At 42.4% G+C, this 19,534-nt stretch overlaps 1 protein-coding gene across 1 annotated transcript in view; it reads left to right on the top strand.

The window, feature by feature from the left end:
- Positions 1-19,534, top strand: part of shroom2a (shroom family member 2a) — a 135,547-nt gene that overhangs the window by 94,931 nt on the left and 21,082 nt on the right. Inside the window, 4 exon segments of the mRNA XM_061888342.1 lie at positions 2,428-2,529; positions 11,419-11,541; positions 14,840-17,078; positions 17,236-17,309. Coding sequence (XP_061744326.1) covers positions 2,428-2,529; positions 11,419-11,541; positions 14,840-17,078; positions 17,236-17,309 — 2,538 coding nt within the window.

Raw genomic sequence — 19,534 nt, 5'->3', positions numbered from 1 at the left:
CCGTCCGCAACATTACAGGAGCAGCACGAGTTTCATGTTCCGTCATTCGATCAAATAATGCGACAGTGATGGATGTACACGAAGATGACAGAAAAATGCAAACTTTATGTAAATATGTTGACAAATATGAGATGATTATATAATGAAAGAAGTTTATACACTCAATAATCTAGTCTTACAGGAAATCCAGTGTTTGTCCTTCTTTCCTGGCATCTTACTGGTCCCATTTTGTTTGTTTTGGCTACTCCAACGATGGAGTCGCTCGTCAAGCCTCCATCCGCAACATTCAGGGAGCGCCACAAGTTTCATGTTCCACCATTCAATCAAATAACGAGACAGAGATGGACGGACATGAAGACGACAGAAAAATTCAAACTTTATGTAAATATGTTGACAAATTTGAGATGATTATATAAAGAAAGAAGAGCAGGCAGCAGTTAACAAATTCAGTCGTCGAGCTCTTACGGAAATCCAGTTTTTGTTCCTCTTTCCTGGCATCTTACCGGTCACGTTTTGTTTTTTTTGGCTACTGCAACAATGGAGTCAAGCCTCCGTCCACAACATTAAAGGAGCGGCACGAGTTTCATGTTCCGTCATTCAATCAAATAACACAACAAAAATGGATGGATGGAAAAGGGACAGAAAAATGCAAACTTTGTGTCAATATGTTGACAAATATGAGATGATTATATAAGGAAAGAAAAGCAGGCAGCAGTTCACAAATTCAGTCATCAAGCCCTACCGGAAATCCAGTTTTTGTCCTTCTTTCGCGGCATCCTACTGGCCCTGTTTTTTTTTGTTTTGGCTAATCTCACGATGGATTCGTTCGACAATCCTCCGTCCGCAACATTAAGGGAGCGCCACGAGTTTCATGTTCCGTCATTCAATCAAATAACGCGACAGAGATGCATGGACGGGAAGACGACAGAAAACTTCAAACTTTGAATAAATATGTTGACAAATATGAGATGATTATATAAGAAAGAAGTGCAGGCGGCAGTTCATAAATTCAATCGTCAAGCCCTACCGGAAATACAGTTTTTGTTCTTCTTCTCTGGCATCTTGCAAGTCCCGTTTTGTTAGTTTTGCCTACTCCAACAATGGAGTCAAGCCTCCGTCCGCAACATTACAGGAGCAGCACGAGTTTCATGTTCCGTCATTCGATCAAATAACGCGACAGTGATGGATGTACACGAAGATGACAGAAAAATGCAAACTTTATGTAAATATGTTGACAAATATGAGATGACTATATAATGAAAGAAGTTTATACACTCAATAATCTAGTCCTACAGGAAATCCAGTGTTTGTCCTTCTTTCCTGGCATCTTACTGGTCCCGTTTTGTTTGTTTTGGCTACTCCAACGATGGAGTCGCTCGTCAAGCCTCCATCCGCAACATTTAGGGAGCGCCACAAGTTTCATGTTCCACCATTCAATCAAATAACGAGACAGAGATGGACGGACATGAAGACGACAGAAAAATTCAAACTTTATGTAAATATGTTGACAAATATGAGATGATTATATAAGGAAAGAAGAGCAGGCAGCAGTTAACAAATTCAGTCGTCGAGCTCTTACGGAAATCCAGTTTTTGTTCCTCTTTCCTGGCATCTTACCGGTCACGTTTTGTTTTTTTTGGCTACTCCAACAATGGAGTCAAGCCTCCGTCCACAACATTAAAGGAGCGGCACGAGTTTCATGTTCCGTCATTCAATCAAATAACACGACAAAAATGGATGGATGGAAAAGGGACCGAAAAATGCAAACTTTGTGTCAATATGTTGACAAATATGAGATGATTATATAAGGAAAGAAAAGCAGGCAGCAGTTCACAAATTCAGTCATCAAGCCCTACCGGAAATCCAGTGTTTGTCCTTCTTTCGGGGCATCCTACTGGCCCTGTTTTTTTTTGTTTTGGCTAATCTCACGATGGATTCGTTCGACAATCCTCCGTCCGCAACATTAAGGGAGCGCCACGAGTTTCATGTTCCGTCATTCAATCAAATAACGCGACAGTGATGGATGGACGGGAAGACAACAGAAAAAGGCAAACTTTGAATAAATATGTTGACAAATATGAGATGATTATATAAGAAAGAAGTGCAGGCGGCAGTTCGTAAATTCAATCGTCAAGCCCTACCGGAAATCCAGTTTTTGTTCTTCTTCTCTGGCATCTTGCAAGTCCCGTTTTGTTAGTTTTGGCTACTCCAACAATGGAGTCAAGCCTCCGTCCGCAACATTACAGGAGCAGCACGAGTTTCATGTTCTGTCATTCGATCAAATAATGTTTTAATGTGTGTGTTTGTGTGTTGTTGTTTTTTTTTTGTGTGTGTGTGTTTGCATGCATGCGTGCGTGCGTGTTTGTGTGTGCGTGTTTGTGTGTGCGTGTGTGTGTGTGTGTGTGTGTTCCTCCCAATGCTGCCCAGGAATATGAAAATGGTGGACATTGTAGCTCAGAAAATGCCTTCAGAGAATGATGTGCATGTGGCCAGAAGTTTCCTCACCAAGATTTTGAGAAGTTCCATGAGGTACGGTCACGTGGCGCCACGGTAGTCGCTAACCCTCGTCTTTCATGTGAGCCACATAATCCCACCCACCTTCACCCCACCCTCTGTGTGCCCCCCGTGGGCCCATCACCACTTTCATTGCCATCGTGACTCCGGCTGTCCCTCGTCAAGTCTTTGTGTAGCGCATGCATGTCGTCTGTTCACTTTTCTCCTCACACGCACCTGGACGGGTGTGGTCTTTTGCACGCCAAGCCCCTTTCACACAGACACGCTGCATCAGAGCCCAAACAGAGCCTCTTTGCCACAAAACTGCTGTTAGACATCTACCCATTATTATTTGGCATTTTGACTTGGCTTTTTAAATCGTATCGGCGCTTTTTTTAAAAAATTATCCATCCATCTTCTTCCGCTTGTCCAAGGTCGGGTCGCGGGGGCAGTAGCCTAAGCAGGGAAGCCAAGATTTCCCTCTCCCCAGCCACTTTGTCCAGCTCCTCCCCGGGGGATCTCGAGGCGTTCCCAGGCCAGCCGGGAGACATAGTCTTCCCAACGTGTCCTGGGTCTTCCTTGTGGCCTCCTACCGGTTGGACGTGCCCTAAACACCTCCCGAGGGAGGCGTTCGGGTGGCATCCTTAACAGATGCCCAAAACACCTCATCTGGCTCCTCTCGTGTATGTATGTATGAATATATAATATATATATATATATATATATATATATATATATATCCATCCATCCATCCATTTTCTACCGCTTATTCCCCTTGGAGTCGCGGGGGGTGCTGGTGCCTATCCCGGCTACAATCGGGCGGAAGGCGGTGTACACCCTGGACAAGTCGCCACCTCATCACAGGGCCAACACAGATAGACAACATTCACACTCACATTCACACACTAGGGCCAAATTCGTATTAAAATTTATAGTATTAGTATTAGGCCAATTTAGTGTTAATATTTATATATATATGTGTGTGTGTGTGTATATATATACATATTTATATATATATGTATATATATATATACACACATATATGTATATATGTGTGTGTATATATATATATATATATATAGATATATATGTATAAATATGTGTATATGTATATATATATGTGTGTGTGTGTATATATATATTTTTTTATTTTTATTTTATATATATATATATATTTTTTTTACATATATATATATAATTAAAAAACTCATATATATATATATATTTTTTTATATATATATACATATATATATATATATATATATATATATATATATATATATATATATATATATATATATATAATTTAAAAACTCATCATTTATCCTCACCAGATATGTTTCGATATCTGACATGACGTTTGAGTTCTTGTGAGAATTCTTCTCTGGTCTTCTCACAAGGCGACACGTCTCCTTTTGATAAAGTGTCAAAACTTCCCGTTTTTTCACGAAAAAAATCCAGTTTTTTGTCGGGAAATCCAGTTTTTGTCCTTCCTTCCCCGGCATCTTCCCGACCCTGTATTATTTATCCCTACTGCAGCGAGTTGCTCGACAAGGTGTGTGTCACAATTCAGTCAAATGACAGAGATTTGCAGACGTAGGGACGACAGAAAAAAATATCTCAGCCAAAAATGCAAACTTTTTGTAAATATCTTGACAAATATGAGATGATTATACAAACCGGAAATCCATTTTTTGTCCTTTCCTGTCATCCTACTGGTCCCGTTTTGTTTGCTTTGGCTACTTCAACGATGGAGTCGCTCGTCAACCCTCCGTCTGCAACATTAAGGGAGCGCCGCAAGTTTCATGTTCCACCATTCAATCAAATAACGAGACAGAGATGGACGGACATGAAGACGACAGAAAAATTCAAACTTTGTGTAAATATGTTGACAAAAATGAGATGATTATATAAAGAAAGAAGAGCAGGCAGCAGTTAACAAATTCAGTCGTCGAGCTCTTACGGAAATCCAGTTTTTGTTCCTCTTTCCTGGCATCTTACCGGTCACGTTTTGTTTTTTTTGGCTACTCCAACAATGGAGTCAAGTCTCCGTCCACAACATTAAAGGAGCGGCACGAGTTTCATGTTCCGTCATTCAATCAAATAACACGACAAAAATGGATGGATGGAAAGGGGACAGAAAAATGCAAACTTTGTGTCAATATGTTGACAAATATGAGATGATTATATAAGGAAAGAAAAGCAGGCAGCAGTTCACAAATTCAGTCATCAAGCCCTACCGGAAATCCAGTTTTTGTCCTTCTTTCGCGGCATCCTACTGGCCCTGTTTTTTTTGTTTTGGCTAATCTTACGATGGATTCGTTCGTCAAGCCTCCGTCCGCAACATTAAGGGAGCGCCACGAGTTTCATGTTCCGTCATTCAATCAAATAACGCGACAGTGATGGATGGATGGGAAGACAACAGAAAAAGGCAAACTTTGATTACATATGTTGACAAATATGAGATGATTATATAAGAAAGAAGTGCAGGCGGCAGTTCATAAATTCAATCGTGAAGCCCTACCGGAAATCCAGTTTTTGTTCTTCTTTTCTGGCATTTTAAAAGTCCAGTTTTGTTTGTTTTGGCTACTCCTACGATGGAGTCAAGCCTCCGTCCACAACATTGAGGCAGCGCCACGGGTTTCATGCTCCGTCATTCAATCAAATAACATGACAGAAATGGATGGACACGAAGACAACAGAAAAATGAGAACTTTGTGTAAATATGTTGACAAATATGAGATGATTATATAAGGAAAAAAGAGAAGGCCGCAGTTCACACATTCTCATACTTTCGGAGAAATGGTGTCCACCATTTGGAGAAATATATCTCAGAATGGTTTTTATTTCAATGCTGACAATATTTCAGGAGGAAACCTTACAAAGTATTAAATCCATAAAGTGTTACAAAACTGTATAAAATGGAGGAGATGACTTATTGTGATTTGGACAAATGTCATATTTTGACTTATTTACCCAGGAGATGTTCCATATTTTTAAATAAAATGTTGCTGTTCCTCTTGAACACCCGTAGTAAAGGTGTTTGATGTTTTTTGATGATAAATTAAACACAACATCAAACATTATGTCACCATTATGTCCTACAATTAATGTAAAAAAAACAACAACTTCAAGACTTGTCCAGATGTTTGCTGACATATAACATTCATCTTTTAAATAACCTGCTGCAAATCAGCCCTGAATAAAAAAGGTTGATGTCTTGTCCCCATGACTGCGTGCCTTTCACACAGAACACCACAGTCAGATCATCTGACGCGGGACAATGTCAGTTTCAGAAGCAGTTGTCACAACACAAGGGGAATGTTTGTGGAACAGCCCTTCATGCTCTGTTCTGGCTCTGATTCCACCTCACAATGTGGAAAAGTCCTAAAAAAAAAACAGAACCGTGAGACAACACAAAAATACTGGCCTTCACAGTGTGAAAGGGGTATTGTTTTTTTGAAATGATATCGATGCTATTGTTTTGCAGCCACACAGTTCCTAAAGCTTGCTACTACTACAGTGGAACCTCAATTTACAAACTTAATTGGTTCTCAAACAGGGTTCGTAAATCGGAAAGTTTGTATAGTGAAGCACATTTCCTCAATATTATTCATGGGTTTCAGCCTCGACAAAAGTCCATATTTTATAAAAATATGAATATACACTACTAAACTAACATGACAAGAAGCTGACGGATCAACTTTATATCTATTAAAAAAACAGCAACAACAAGCTGAACTGTCCTGTATCACTGCTCCGCCAACACAGAAGTTCCTTTGGTGCCTTCACAAACGATCAGAATCCACAAAAATCCTTGACTTTAACAACCCTATTGCTACAATAATACACATTTAAAAAAGTAAAATCCACTTACATTAAAGCAGCACTACGTAATATTTTAACCTTCATAAAATATTCGGGATATGATAAATAGACATACAATTAGTGTTAATTAGTTATGGCATGAGGGGCTCTGGCACTTGGCGAGTTAAAAAAACTTTACGGTATCCGTCACTCCGCCATTGCCTGTTCGTTAAAAAGACGGATGTGGCTATCATGGCAGAAGCTGCAAAGCAACCTAAGAAACAAAAAGTTTTTCTGAGAAGACAAAAAAAAAAAGAAAACGGGAGGCTATCGGGAAAAAAGGACAGTCAAGGGTCAACCTTGTCCCGACTTCAAGTCAACGAAGAGGGATTTTAGACCGATGCTTGTTAGTGACTTTTGATGCTCAAATCAAAACGCTAATGCTAATGCTAGTTATCGGAAATTAGCCTGGCAGCAATAAATAGCCACACTGACAAAATCAAAAGTACTGTATAAAGAAAAAACATTGTGATGTGCGGAAAGTTTGAGTAAAATATGTAGGTCCTTAACTTCTTAAGGCCCAAGCTGTTTGTTTACATGCTTTTTTTTTTTTTTTCTTTGCTATTTGGACTTATTGGACCCTAATTAGAATAAAAAACTAATAATAAGCTTTTGATATGATGTACTTAGTCCATAAGTACACAAATGTGTACTTCATATTTGGTGACATGCTAATTCTTATTTTTTTTACACCCCCCAAATTGTATGTTATACTCTTCTGACACCTCCAAATGGCAGTATAAGTGTCCACATAAGTGGCCATGAGACCCCAATTCAGTAGCGTACACAATTTTGGAAATTAGAGCTAAAAGGTGCTGTCCACGCATGTGGCCACTAGGCCTTTAGAGTTGTGGAAAGACCAGTCTTACTGAATCATTGTGGCGTTATCGTGTCACTTTGTATGTACGCAACAGTCGTTTTAAGACCATTTACGACACTATGCGCTGGTCCTGGTGGGGAATGAGGGGCTTTCTTCAGGCAAAACACTAAACGCTTTGGTGCGCCGGCAGAAGCAACCTAAACTGAAAGTTCTTAAGAGGGGCTTTAACGTCGACAAAGGAGGGAGACGAGAGGAAGGGCCGTGTGTGTGTGTGTGTGTGTGTGTGTGTGTGTGTGTGTGTGTGCTCATGAAGAGGTAGTCTTCTCCTCCACTCTGGCGTCTTTTTCCAGAACAGTTGGCTTCCTCAACCTCTTCATGACGATCAAGCACAAAAACAATGACAGAGACGTACAGTCGTGCTCATAAGAATTTATGATTTCTTGGCCATTCTTCAGAGAATATGAATGATAACTTTCTTCCATTCATGCTTAATGTTTGTGTGTAGCTATTTACTGCGTTTACTCTTTATTATATCAAAATGACAAAAGAAAGTACCCAAATGACCCTGATCAAACGTTTACATACCACAGTAACTTTGATCTGATAACATGCACAAACATTGACACAAACAGGTTTGAATGGCTAATCAAGGTTCCGATCCTCACCTGTCACCTGTTTGTGTGTAATTAGTGTGCGTGTATAAAAGGCTAGTGAGTTTCTGGGCTTCTGACAGACCATTGTATCTTTCATCCAGTGCTACACGGATGTTTCTGGATTCTGAGTCATGGGGAAGGCAAAAGAGTTGTCAAAGGATCTGCGAGAAAAGGTAATCGAACTGCATAAAACAGTAACAGGTAGACCAGCAAAGATTTTTAGCCACAAAGGCCAGGAAAATTGTTCGAGATCCAAAGAAAAATCCACAAATAACTTCAGCTGAAACACAGGACTCTCTGAAAAATTGTGGTGTGGCTAAAGAGGCACTTGAAGAAAAATGGGCTGCATGGTCGAGTCGCCAGAAGAAAGTATACCGCTTACATTACGCCAAACAGCACAGAGACAAGCCTCAAAACTTCCGGAACAAAGTCTTTTGGAGTGACGAGACCAAAATGTAACTTTTTGGCTACAACCTTAAACGTTACATTTGGAGAGGAGTCAAGAAGGCCGATGATGAAAGGAACACCATGCCTACTGTGAAACACGCTGGTGGATCACTGATGTTTTGGGGTATGTGCGAGCTACAAAGGCACAGAAACGTCGGCCAAAATGGATGGCAAGGTGAATGCAGCATGTTATCCGAAAATACTGGAGGAAAATTTACACTCATCAGCCGTTTTTGGAAATTCCAACACAAGTCCAAGTCGACCTGTCATCGGCTACAGCAGAACAAAGTGAAAGTTCTGGAGTGGCCATCTAAATCTCCTATACTCAATATCATTGAGCCACTCTGGGGGGATCTCAAATGTGCAGTTCATGCAGGACAACCCAAAAACTAGAGGGGGGCGGGGGGTTGGCCACATCTGAGGTCCTCTCCAAGGTTTCTCATAGTCAGCATTGTCACTGGCGTCCCACTGGATGTGAATTCTCCCTGCCCACTGTGGAGGGGGTCCGGTCCGATGACCATGGATGAAGTACTGGCTGTCCAGAGTCGAGACCCAGGGTGGACCGCTCGCCTGTATCGGTTGGGGACATCTCTATGCTGCTGATCCGCCTCCGCTTGAGATGGTTTCCTGTGGACGGGACTCTCGCTGCTGTCTTGGATCCGCTTGAACTGAACTCTCGCGGCTGTGTTGGAGCCACTATGGATTGAACTTTCACAGTATCATGTTAGACCCGCTCGACATCCATTGCTTTCGGGGGGGGGGTTGCCCACATCTGAGCTCCTCTCCAAGGTTTCTCATAGTCAGCATTGTCACTGGCGTCCCACTGGATGTGAATTCTCCCTGCCCACTGGGTGTGAGTTTTCCTTGCCCTTTTGTGGGTTCTTCCGAGGATGTTGTAGTCGTAATGATTTGTGCAGTCCTTTGAGACATTTGTGATTTGGGGCTATATAAATAAACATTGATTGATTGATTGAGGAACTGGAGGCTCTTTGCCAAGAAGAATGGGCAGCTTTGCCATCTGAGGAAATAAAGAACCTTAACCACAACTACCACAAAAGACTTCAAGCTGTTATTGATGTTAAAGGGTATTTAGACTTTTTATCAGGGTCATTTAGGTACTTTCTTTTGTCATTTTGATTTAAAAAGAGTAAACATGGTTGTTTGCCAATAAATGGCTTCACACAAGCATTAAGCATGACTGGAAGAAAGGTTTTTGTGTTATCATTCATATTCTCTGAAGAATGGCCAAGAAATCATAAATTCTCCCAGGGTATGTAAACTTATCAGCACAACTGTGTTTGGCGCGTTCTAAAAGTCCGTAAACTGGCAAGTTTGCATCTGAAAGGGTTTGCGAATGGAGGTTCCTCTGTATGTTTACACAAACCCCGTTTTAATATGAGTTGGGAAATTGTGTTAGATGTAAATATAAACACAATACAATGATTTGCAAATCCTTTTCAACCCATATTCAGTTGAACGCACTACAAAGACAACATATTTGATGTTCAAACTCATAAACTTTATTAATGTATTTTTGCAAATAATAATTAACTTAGAATTTCATGGCTGCAACACGTGCCAAAGTAGTTGGGAAAGGGCATGTTCACCACTGTGTTACATCACCTTTTCTTTTAACAACACTCAATAAACGTTTGGGAACTGAGGAAACTAATTGTTGAAGCTTTGAAAGTGGAATTCTTTCCCATTCTTGTTTCATGTAACACGTGCTGAATGTGGCTTGGCATCGTCTTGCTGAAATAAGCAGGGGCGTCCATGAAAAAGACAGCGCTTAGATGACAGCATATGTTGTTCCAAAACCTGTATGTACCTTTCAGCATTAATGGTGCCTTCACAGATGTGTAAGTTACCCATGCCTTGGGCACTAATGCACCCCCATACCATCACAGATACTTGCTTTTGAACTTTGCGTCGATAACAGTCTGGGTGGTTCGCTTTCCCTTTGGTCCGGATGACACAATGTCGAATATTTCCAAAAACAATTTGAAATGTGGACTTGTCAGACCAAAGAACACTTTTCCACTTTGCAACAGTCCATCTTAGATGATCTTGGGCCCAGAGAAGCCGGCGGCATTTCTGGATGTTGTTGATAAATGGCTTTCGCTTTGCATAGTAGAGCTTTAACTTGCACTTACAGAAGTAGCGATGGAGTGTGTTTAGTGACAGTGGTTTTCTGAAGTGTTCCCGAGCCCATGTGGTGATATCCTTTAGAGATTGATGTCGGTTTTTGATACATTGCCGTCAGAGGGATCGAAGTCCACGGTCATTCAATGTTGGTTTCCGGCCATGCCGCTTACGTGGAGTGATTTCTCAAGATTTTCTGAACCTTTTGATGATATTATGGACCGTAGATGTTGAAATCCCTAAATTTCTTGCAATTGCACTTTGAGAAACGTTGTTCTTAAACTGTTTGACTATTTGCTCACGCAGTTGTGGACAAAGGGGTGTACCTCGCCCCATCCTTTCTTGTGAAAGACTGAGCATTTTTTGGGAAGCTGTTTTCATACCCAATCACGGCACCCACCTGTTCCCAATTAGCCTGCACACCTGTGGGATGTTCCAAATAAGTGTTTGATTAGCATTTCTTTAACTTTATCAGTATTTATTCCCAACTTTCCCAACTTCTTTGCCATGTGTTGCTGGCATCAAATTCAAAATTAATAATTATTTGCAAAAAAAAATGTTTTTTATCAGTTTGAACATCAAATATCGTCTTTGTAGCATATTCAACTGAATATGGGTTGAAAATGATTTTCAAATCCTTGTATTTCCCAACTCATATGGAAACGGGGTTTGTATATTAGGTACCTTTTCCAGCGATCGATGCCTTCTTAGCTCCACATTGTCATCCTCTTCCGGAGAGCGTGTTCTATATGGTCCTACCTCCTGTGTCTGAAGAGACCCACCCCTTGGTGGAGCAGATCTGGTAGACCTCACCTTGGTGCTGCCCTCAGACTCCTCTTAGATCAAATGTCCACATGCTGAGGAGTAAACACAGGAGACCTCTCTGGTCCAGTTGCTGCTGCGTGGACGTGGAGCCTGGCGGCAAGTACTTTGGTCACTTCCTTGTTTTCTAACGCACTCTTGTTCTCCTCTCTCCCCCCCCCGACCCCCACCCAGGCGCAATGAGCCCATAAGCAGGCCTCACTCCTGGCACTCCACCAAGTTCAACGAGAGCCAAGCGGAGTCGGCCAAGACGCAGACTCCGCCCGCCGCGGCGTGGCACAGTGCGTACGATGCCAGGTAACTGCCAGATGTCGACTTACACCCTCACACAATCGGGCTTTAAGCTGTCAGCATGTTAGCAAAGTCAAATCCGACAAAAAAACTGTAGGATAAAGGTGTGATGTAATGTTTTAATACTAATAACTGCGATATTTATCGGACTATAAAGCGCACTTAAAAAACGTTTATTTTCTCAAAAAATCGACAGTGCGCCTTATAAACCAATGCGCCTAATGTATGGAGTAATTCTGGTTGTGCTTACCGACCTGGAAGCTATTTTTTTTTTTTTTTTTTTCAAAATTGAGGAGTATTTTATTTGAACTAAGCAAAAATATATGATAGATAGACAGTACTTTATTTATTCCGTCAGGAGAGTTCCTTCAGGAAAATTACAATTTTCAACACAATCCCATTCAAGTTTAGACAAACATTACAGGGAGACAGAACAGGATCGCTGACGGGTCTGCCGGCTTCCAGCGCCCCTTACAAAAAAGATGAGATAAAGGTAAACAAAGGGGGGGTGGGGAAATAGAAAATTAAGATAAAATAAAAAAATCGGTCTTAGCCTGGGCCCTGGAGAGGAGGTGCAGACTGAGGCCAAGGGAAAAAAACCAAAAAAAACCGGAGGAATTCAAGTTGCACCACTGGCAAAAAATCTGCTGCCAGACCCCCATCGAATTTGCCGGAGTGTCTCCACATTTTACCGGCGATGCTAAGGCAGACATGGCACAGAGATGTATGGATAACCTGCACATGCATTTGCAACGATTAAGTCAACGAAATCACAAAGGTGAGTTTTGTCGATGTTGTTGACTTATGTGCTAATCAGACATAATTGGTCACGGCATGACCGCCAGCTAATCGATGCTAACATGCTATTTACGCTAGCTGTATGTACATTTGAAACTAGATACCCACATTTAATGCGAAACAAACACTTACCAATCGACGGATTTAAGTTGCTCCAGTGTCCCAAGATGCGAAAGTCCTGATCGTTTGGTCCGCACATTTTACCGGCGATGCTAATAAGGCAGCCATGCTATGGGCCACTTCATTAAGTACACCCATGCTATGGCCGTATAGCATCAATAGCTTCAATTTCTTCTTCAACTCCGTTTTCGCTATCTGCCTCCATACTCCGACCATCTGTTTCAATACATGCGTAATCTGTTGAATCGCTTAAACCGCTGAAATCCGAGTCTGAATCCGAGCTAATGTCGCTATATCTTGCTGTGGTAACCGCCATGTTTGTTTGTATTGGCAGCCCTGTATGACGTCACAGGGAAATGGACAGTCGCGTCGCAAATAGCGAAAATCAGCACTTTAAAGCTTTTTTTAGGGATATTCCGGGAGGTGTAAAATTTTGAAAAAAACGTAGAAAAATAAAACAAGCCACTGGGAACTGATTTTTATTGTTTTTAACCCTTTTGAAATTGTGATAATGTTCCCCTTTAACTTTAACAACCCTATTGCTACCATAATAAACATTTTAAAAAGTAAAACCCACTTATATTAAAGCAGCACTAAGTAACTTTTTAACCTTCATAAAAAATTGTCACACACTTTTGGCATGATACATACTTACAATTAGTGATTGACACCTCTGTCGTGGTCTGAGGGGCTACGGCACTTGGCGACTTAAAAATCTTCACGGCATACGTCACTCCGCCCTTGCCTGTTCGTTCAAAAGACGGAAGTTGCTATCATGGCAGAAACTGCAAAACAACCAAAGAAACAAAAAGTTTTATCTGAGGAGACAAAAAAAAGAAAGAAAAGAGGAGGCTACCGGGGGGAAAAAAGGACAGTCAAGGATCAACCTTGTCCCGACTTTCACTCGCTGGCCTGAGCTCAAAAACGAGGGATTTCAGACCGATGCCGCCTTGGCTTTGTTTCTGCTGGACTTGTTAGTGACTTTTGATGCCCAAATCAAAATGTAATGCTAATGCTTGTTATCGGAAATTAGCCTGGCAGCAATAAATAGCCACATTGACCAAATCAAAACCGTAAAATATTTTCATAACTTTTGAGATGATACATGGATTTAGAACTAGTTAAATGACACCCCTGCCGTGGCCTGAGGGGGTCTGTATCGCTCTTACTAGCACTTAGTGTCAGAAAAATTGTATGTATATTATCAAAAAACGTTCCGTTCTCTGAGTTCCCAGTGAGCAGACGAAAACTGTCTTTGTCGTACCGAGCCAAGGGCTTGTAAAATTCCACTGTGTACGATGGAAGTAGACGGGAGGGGTTATCCATTGTGATCCAAGACTTGGCCAAGCTCGATCCAGGACCAGTCCAAGTCATCTTTTTCTTTTGTGTTAATGTGACCGAAAACAATGGCTGTTCACATACCCCCCTTTCCTTTAGAAACAGGGTGACACTGTAAAAGGGTTACAGGTCGACACGTTTTTCCTCAAATTGAGCAAAATTGTATTCTGTGTCTGTTTAATTCCTTGCTTGTTGTCTTGTTTAGTAGATGTCATCGATGTTTGAACCTAACACTTAGCGACTTAAAAAAAACTTTACGGCCAACGTTTCTCCGCTTTTGTCTATTCGTTAAAAATACAGAAGTTTATGTCCTAGTGGCCATCATGGCAGGATCCCCAAAACAACCAAAGAAACAACAAGTTGTGTCTAAGGAGACAAAAAAAGAAAAAGGGAGTCTACCAGGATGAAAGGACAGTTAAGGATCAACATTGTCATGACTTTCACTCGCTGGCGTGAGTTCAAAGACGAGGGATTTCAGACTTTTGATGCTCGAATCAAAATGCTAATGCTAAAGCTATTTATCGGAAATTAGCCTGGTAGCAATAAATAGCCACCAGTTTCGAATTGACAAACTCAAAAGTACAGTATAAAGACAAAACAATGTGATGTGTGTAAAGTTGTCGCCATTATGGCAGAGGCTGCAAAACATCCAAAGAAACAAAAAGTTTTGTCTGAGGAGACAAAAAAGAAAAAGGGAGGCTACCCGGATAAAAGGACAGTCAATGATCAACATCTGTCTCTGTTAAGGAGGAGGTGGGGGACCCTCAAATAGACACAAACAAAACAATAAAATGGCTAAATAAAGTTATTGTGACCAAAATGGTTGATTGTGCATTTTCACTTTTCCTTGGATTAAATAACTTCTCGAAAATCGACCGAGCTTTAGGTGTGACCGTCTGAGGCTAGGTCAAACCACGGTTGATTGGGACATGTCCTTACTTCATAACACGGTTAGCCACAAAGAAACGAGAAGTTTTATTAGCATTCGTGTTTGTTTTAGCCAATGATGTTGACTGGCTGCTCTTCATTTTCCATTTTCAAACCCCAGTTCTTCATCGACCGATCTGTCCACTGGCTGGGAGCAAACCAACCTCTGCAGGGTTTCTGACCATTTTAGCTCCCTGGGCAGCATGGACAGCTTAGAACAGGTCCCCCATCCGTACCCGGCCGGTCAGCTGTCCCCCGCCAAGTCCAACAACAACAGCATGGAGCACCTCGGTGGAGGCAAGCGAGACTCCGCCTACAGCTCCTTCTCCACCAGCTCCGGAACGCCAGACTTTACGCTCTCCAAGAGCAACGCCGCCTCCACGGAGAACGTGCTGTACAAGGTCAACCAGTGGGATGCGGGGGGGAGGCACAGCAACGGCAGGAACAGCCAAAGTGCGATGGAGGGAGTCAGACCGGAGGACAAGCTCATGTACTTTCAGATGCCGGGAGGCTGCGACGCGCCTCAGAACGACGACCAGGCCGGATCCCGCCATTCCACATCTGGCAGAATGAGTTACGGGCCGGTCTGGCACGTTCCGGAAAAAAAGAAGACCTCCTCTCCTTCGCCGCCCCCACCGGCGCCCCCTGCCCGCAGTGACAGCTTTGCTGTCGCCAAGGAGCGAGGGCTTGTCATAGCTCACCCAGAAGTGCTTAGTTCTCGTGTCCAGGGTAAACCTTCTGCTGAAGATCGTGGCGGTCACAACCTTTCCCCCCAAAATGAGCGGGGTACTTTTTACTCTCACAGCTCCAACAAGCAACACTCCCTCTCCAGCAGTGACGTCCGGTCAGGTCAGCCCACCCATCACAGGCACCACGGCGACAAAAGCACTTTCCCTACGCAACCGTGGGCTACGACCGGCCCGAAGAACATCAGTGGCTACTTCTCCAGCATGCAGGAGCTGCCCACTAATAGTTCTGCACAACTGACAAGCCAGAACCCCAGGAGAAATGTCAGCACGTCTCAAGCTCTTGACCCCAGCACTGACCCCGCCGGACATAGCCGCTACTACTGTGTCACCACATGCCAGCCTGCATCCGGGAACCCCGAGGACAGGAAAAGTTCGGACTTAACCCAGACCGGAAATGAGCAGAACCCTCTTAGCCAACAAACGCACACCAAAGCTAAGTATCAGTTGTCTCCACAGCCGCAGTACTCCTCTAACGGGTACATCAAGCAGCAGGTGACCTCTGTTCTGGAGACTCCGCCCCCTAATGTCACCGCTGACGACGGCAGGAAGCATCGAGGACCAAACGTACAAAATGAGGAGGCCCAGCGCCCGAGCAAACTTTCCGAACAACGGCGGTCGCTTCCTCTGCAGCACAGAGAACTTCCCCAAGATGTGAGACAACACAAGATCAGCCCCCAGACCACGCCCATGCTCCATCGCTTGTCCTTGGACGCCAAAGCAGAGACGGACGAGACGGTGGAGTCCGTGCAGATGAAGCGCAACGACCGCTTTGCTACAACCTTAAAGAATGAGATCCAGATGAGAAGAGCCAAGCTGCAGAAGAGTAAAAGCGCTGCAGCTCTTCCCGGCGAAGCTGACGACGTTCAGGACGTATGGAAGTCCAACAAGAATTGCAGCCCTGCTGTGGCCAACAGCCCCTTCACCAACACCTATAAGGATCATCTGAAGGAAGCACAGGCGCGGGTGCTGAAGGCTACGTCCTTCAGGAGGAAAGATCTGGAACCTGTGTTGCTGGAGCACCCCTCAGCTGAAGCTATACCCAGTTACCCAGCCTCAGCCATGGCTCGGAAAGACCTAACTCCTGTCCCAGCGGTCTCAGAGCTGGCCATGAGACAACCTGCCACTCCGGGTTGTCCAGTAATGCGCATTGGTGGCCGAAAGCGCATCCAGGCCGAAAAGAAGGTAAGGTCCTTCTCGGAACCTGACAAAATCCATGAAGTCGGCGTACAAGAAGAAGAAAGCATGAGCACGTCATCGGACCAACAGAAACTCTTTAAAGAAAACGGGAAACCTGTGGTTCCCGATCAGGCATCTTCCCACCGCACCAGAGAGAACCCCAGTGGTCGCACAGCTGCTGCTTTGGACAGCCAAACAGAAGCCGTTAATGACCCTCAGGAAGGTCCGTACTCTGTGTTTGACCAGCAACGACTGGGGACCTTCGCCGAGTACGAGGCCAGATGGAACGTCCAGAAGAAACCCGCAGAGACCAGAGCCTCTGGCCGATTCCGGTCTGCTGACAACATCCTGGATCCTGGGTCTGAGGAGAGAGCCAAGTCTGCCTGTTGTCACGAGAGGTCCAGGTCTTCCCCCTCGGCGGACGTCTACGCACAGGTGAGTGTATCCTTAATTGGAGTCAAATAATGATCCATGTTTGTTCTTGTGTACACACACACCCTTACCAGAAGACACCCAACTTGTTCCTGTGCATATTTGAACAAAAAATGTTTCCGAGAACTAAGTCAAGCTGCTTTTTTTTTTATTCGTCTAGACAACTTGTGTTGCTGCGATAACAACACCCGAGAAGGAACAATCTCAGATGGAGAAGAACCCGGCCGCCTCGAGGTAAAAACGTCTTAGTGTAACATGTAGCTCACGTAGTGTTGTTCACCTACCATGATGCTCGAATGTAAGATTAGCATGTAGCTCGCACAGCTATGCTAGTGTTGTTAGCCTTGCATGATGTTAAAATGTAATGTTAGCATGTAGCTCACATGGCTAAGGTAGTGTTGCCAACTTCGCATGATGTTAAAATTGATGTTAGCACGTAGCTTACGTGTTGCTAACCTACGTAGCTTACGTGTTGCTAACCTACCATAATTGTAAACTATAATGTTAACAAGTAGCTCACAGAGCTATGCTAGTGTTGTTAATGTTGCATGACGTTAAAATGTCATGTTAGCATGTATCTTACATAGCTACTGTAGTGTTGTTAACCTAAAATGATGTAAAAATGTAATGATAGCATGTAGCTCACATAGCTATGCTCATGTTGCTAACCTACCATAATTCTAAAATGTAATTTTATCAAATAGCTCACATGGCTATGCTAGTGTTGTTAACCTTGCATGACGTTAAAATGTCATGTTAGCATGTATCTTACATAGCTACTGTAGTGTTGTTAACCTAAAATGATGTAAAAATGTAATGATAGCATGTAGCTCACATAGCTATGCTCATGTTGCTAACCTACCATAATTCTAAAATGTAATGTTATCAAATAGCTCACATGGCTATGCTAGTGTTGTTAACCTTGCATGATGTTAAAATTGATGTTAGCACAAAGCTTACGTGGCTATGCTCATGTTGCTAACCTACCATAATTCTAAACTATAATGTTAACAAGTAGCTCGCAGAGCTACGCTAGTGTTGTTAACCTTGCATGACGTTAAAATCTCATGTTAGCATGTATCTTACATAGCTACTGTAGTGTTGTTAACCTAAAAGGATGTAAAAATGTAATGATAGCATGTAGCTCACATAGCTATGTTCATGTTGCTAACCTACCATAATTCTAAAATGTATTGTTATCAAATAGCTCACATGGCTATGCTAGTGTTGTTAACCTTGCATGATGTTACAATGTTTTGTTAGCATGTGGCTCACATGGCTATGGTAGTGTTGCTAACGTCACATGATGTTAAAATTAATGTTAGCATGTAGCTTACATAGCTACGTTCGTGTTGCTAACCTACCATAATTCTAAAATGTAATGTTATCAAGTAGCTCACATGGCTATGCTAGTGTTGTTAGCCTTGCATGATGTTAAAATGTAATGTTAGCATGTAGCTCACATGGCTAAGGTAGTGTTGCCAACTTCGCATGATGTTAAAATTAATGTTAGCATGTAGCTTACGTGGCTATGCTCATGTTGCTAACCTACCATAATTCTAAACTATAATGTTAACAAGTAGCTCGCAGAGCTACGCTAGTGTTGTTAACCTTGCATGACGTTAAAATGTCATGTTAGCATGTATCTTACATAGCTACTGTAGTGTTGTTAACCAAAAAGGATGTAAAAATGTAATGAGAGTATGTAGCTCACATAGCCATGCTCATGTTGCTAACCTACCATAATTCTAAAATGTAATTTTATCAAATAGCTCACATGGCTATGCTAGTGTTGTTAACCTTGCATGATGTTAAAATGTTTTGTTAGCATGTGACTCACATGGCTATGGTAGTGTTGCTAACGTCACATGATGTTAAAATTAATGTTAGCCTTTAGCTTACATAGCTATGTTCGTGTTGCTAACCTACCATAATTCTAAAATGTAATGTTATCAAGTAGCTCACATGGCTATGCTAGTGTTGTTAGCCTTGCATGATGTTAAAATGTAATGTTAGCATGTAGCTCACATGGCTAAGGTAGTGTTGCCAACTTCGCATGATGTTAAAATTGATGTTAGCACGTAGCTTACGTGTTGCTAACCTACGTAGCTTACGTGTTGCTAACCTACCATAATTCTAAACTATAATGTTAACAAGTAGCTCACAGAGCTACGCTAGTGTTGTTAACCTTGCATGACGTTAAAATGTCATGTTAGCATGTATCTTACATAGCTACTGTAGTGTTGTTAACCTAAAATGATGTAAAAATGTAATGATAGCATGTAGCTCACATAGCCTTGCTCATGTTGCTAACCTACCATAATTCTAAAGTGTAATGTTATCAAATAGCTCACATGGCTATGCTAGTGTTGTTAACCTTGCATGATGTTAAAATGTTTTGTTAGCATGTGGCTCACATGGCTATGGTATTGTTGCTAACCTCACATGATGTTAAAATT

The sequence above is a fragment of the Nerophis ophidion genome, linkage group LG26, assembly GCF_033978795.1.
Source record: "Nerophis ophidion isolate RoL-2023_Sa linkage group LG26, RoL_Noph_v1.0, whole genome shotgun sequence".
NCBI lineage: Eukaryota > Metazoa > Chordata > Actinopteri > Syngnathiformes > Syngnathidae > Nerophis > Nerophis ophidion.
The sequence above is the reverse complement of the archived record's forward strand: the minus strand, read 5'-3'. Positions and strand labels throughout refer to the sequence as shown.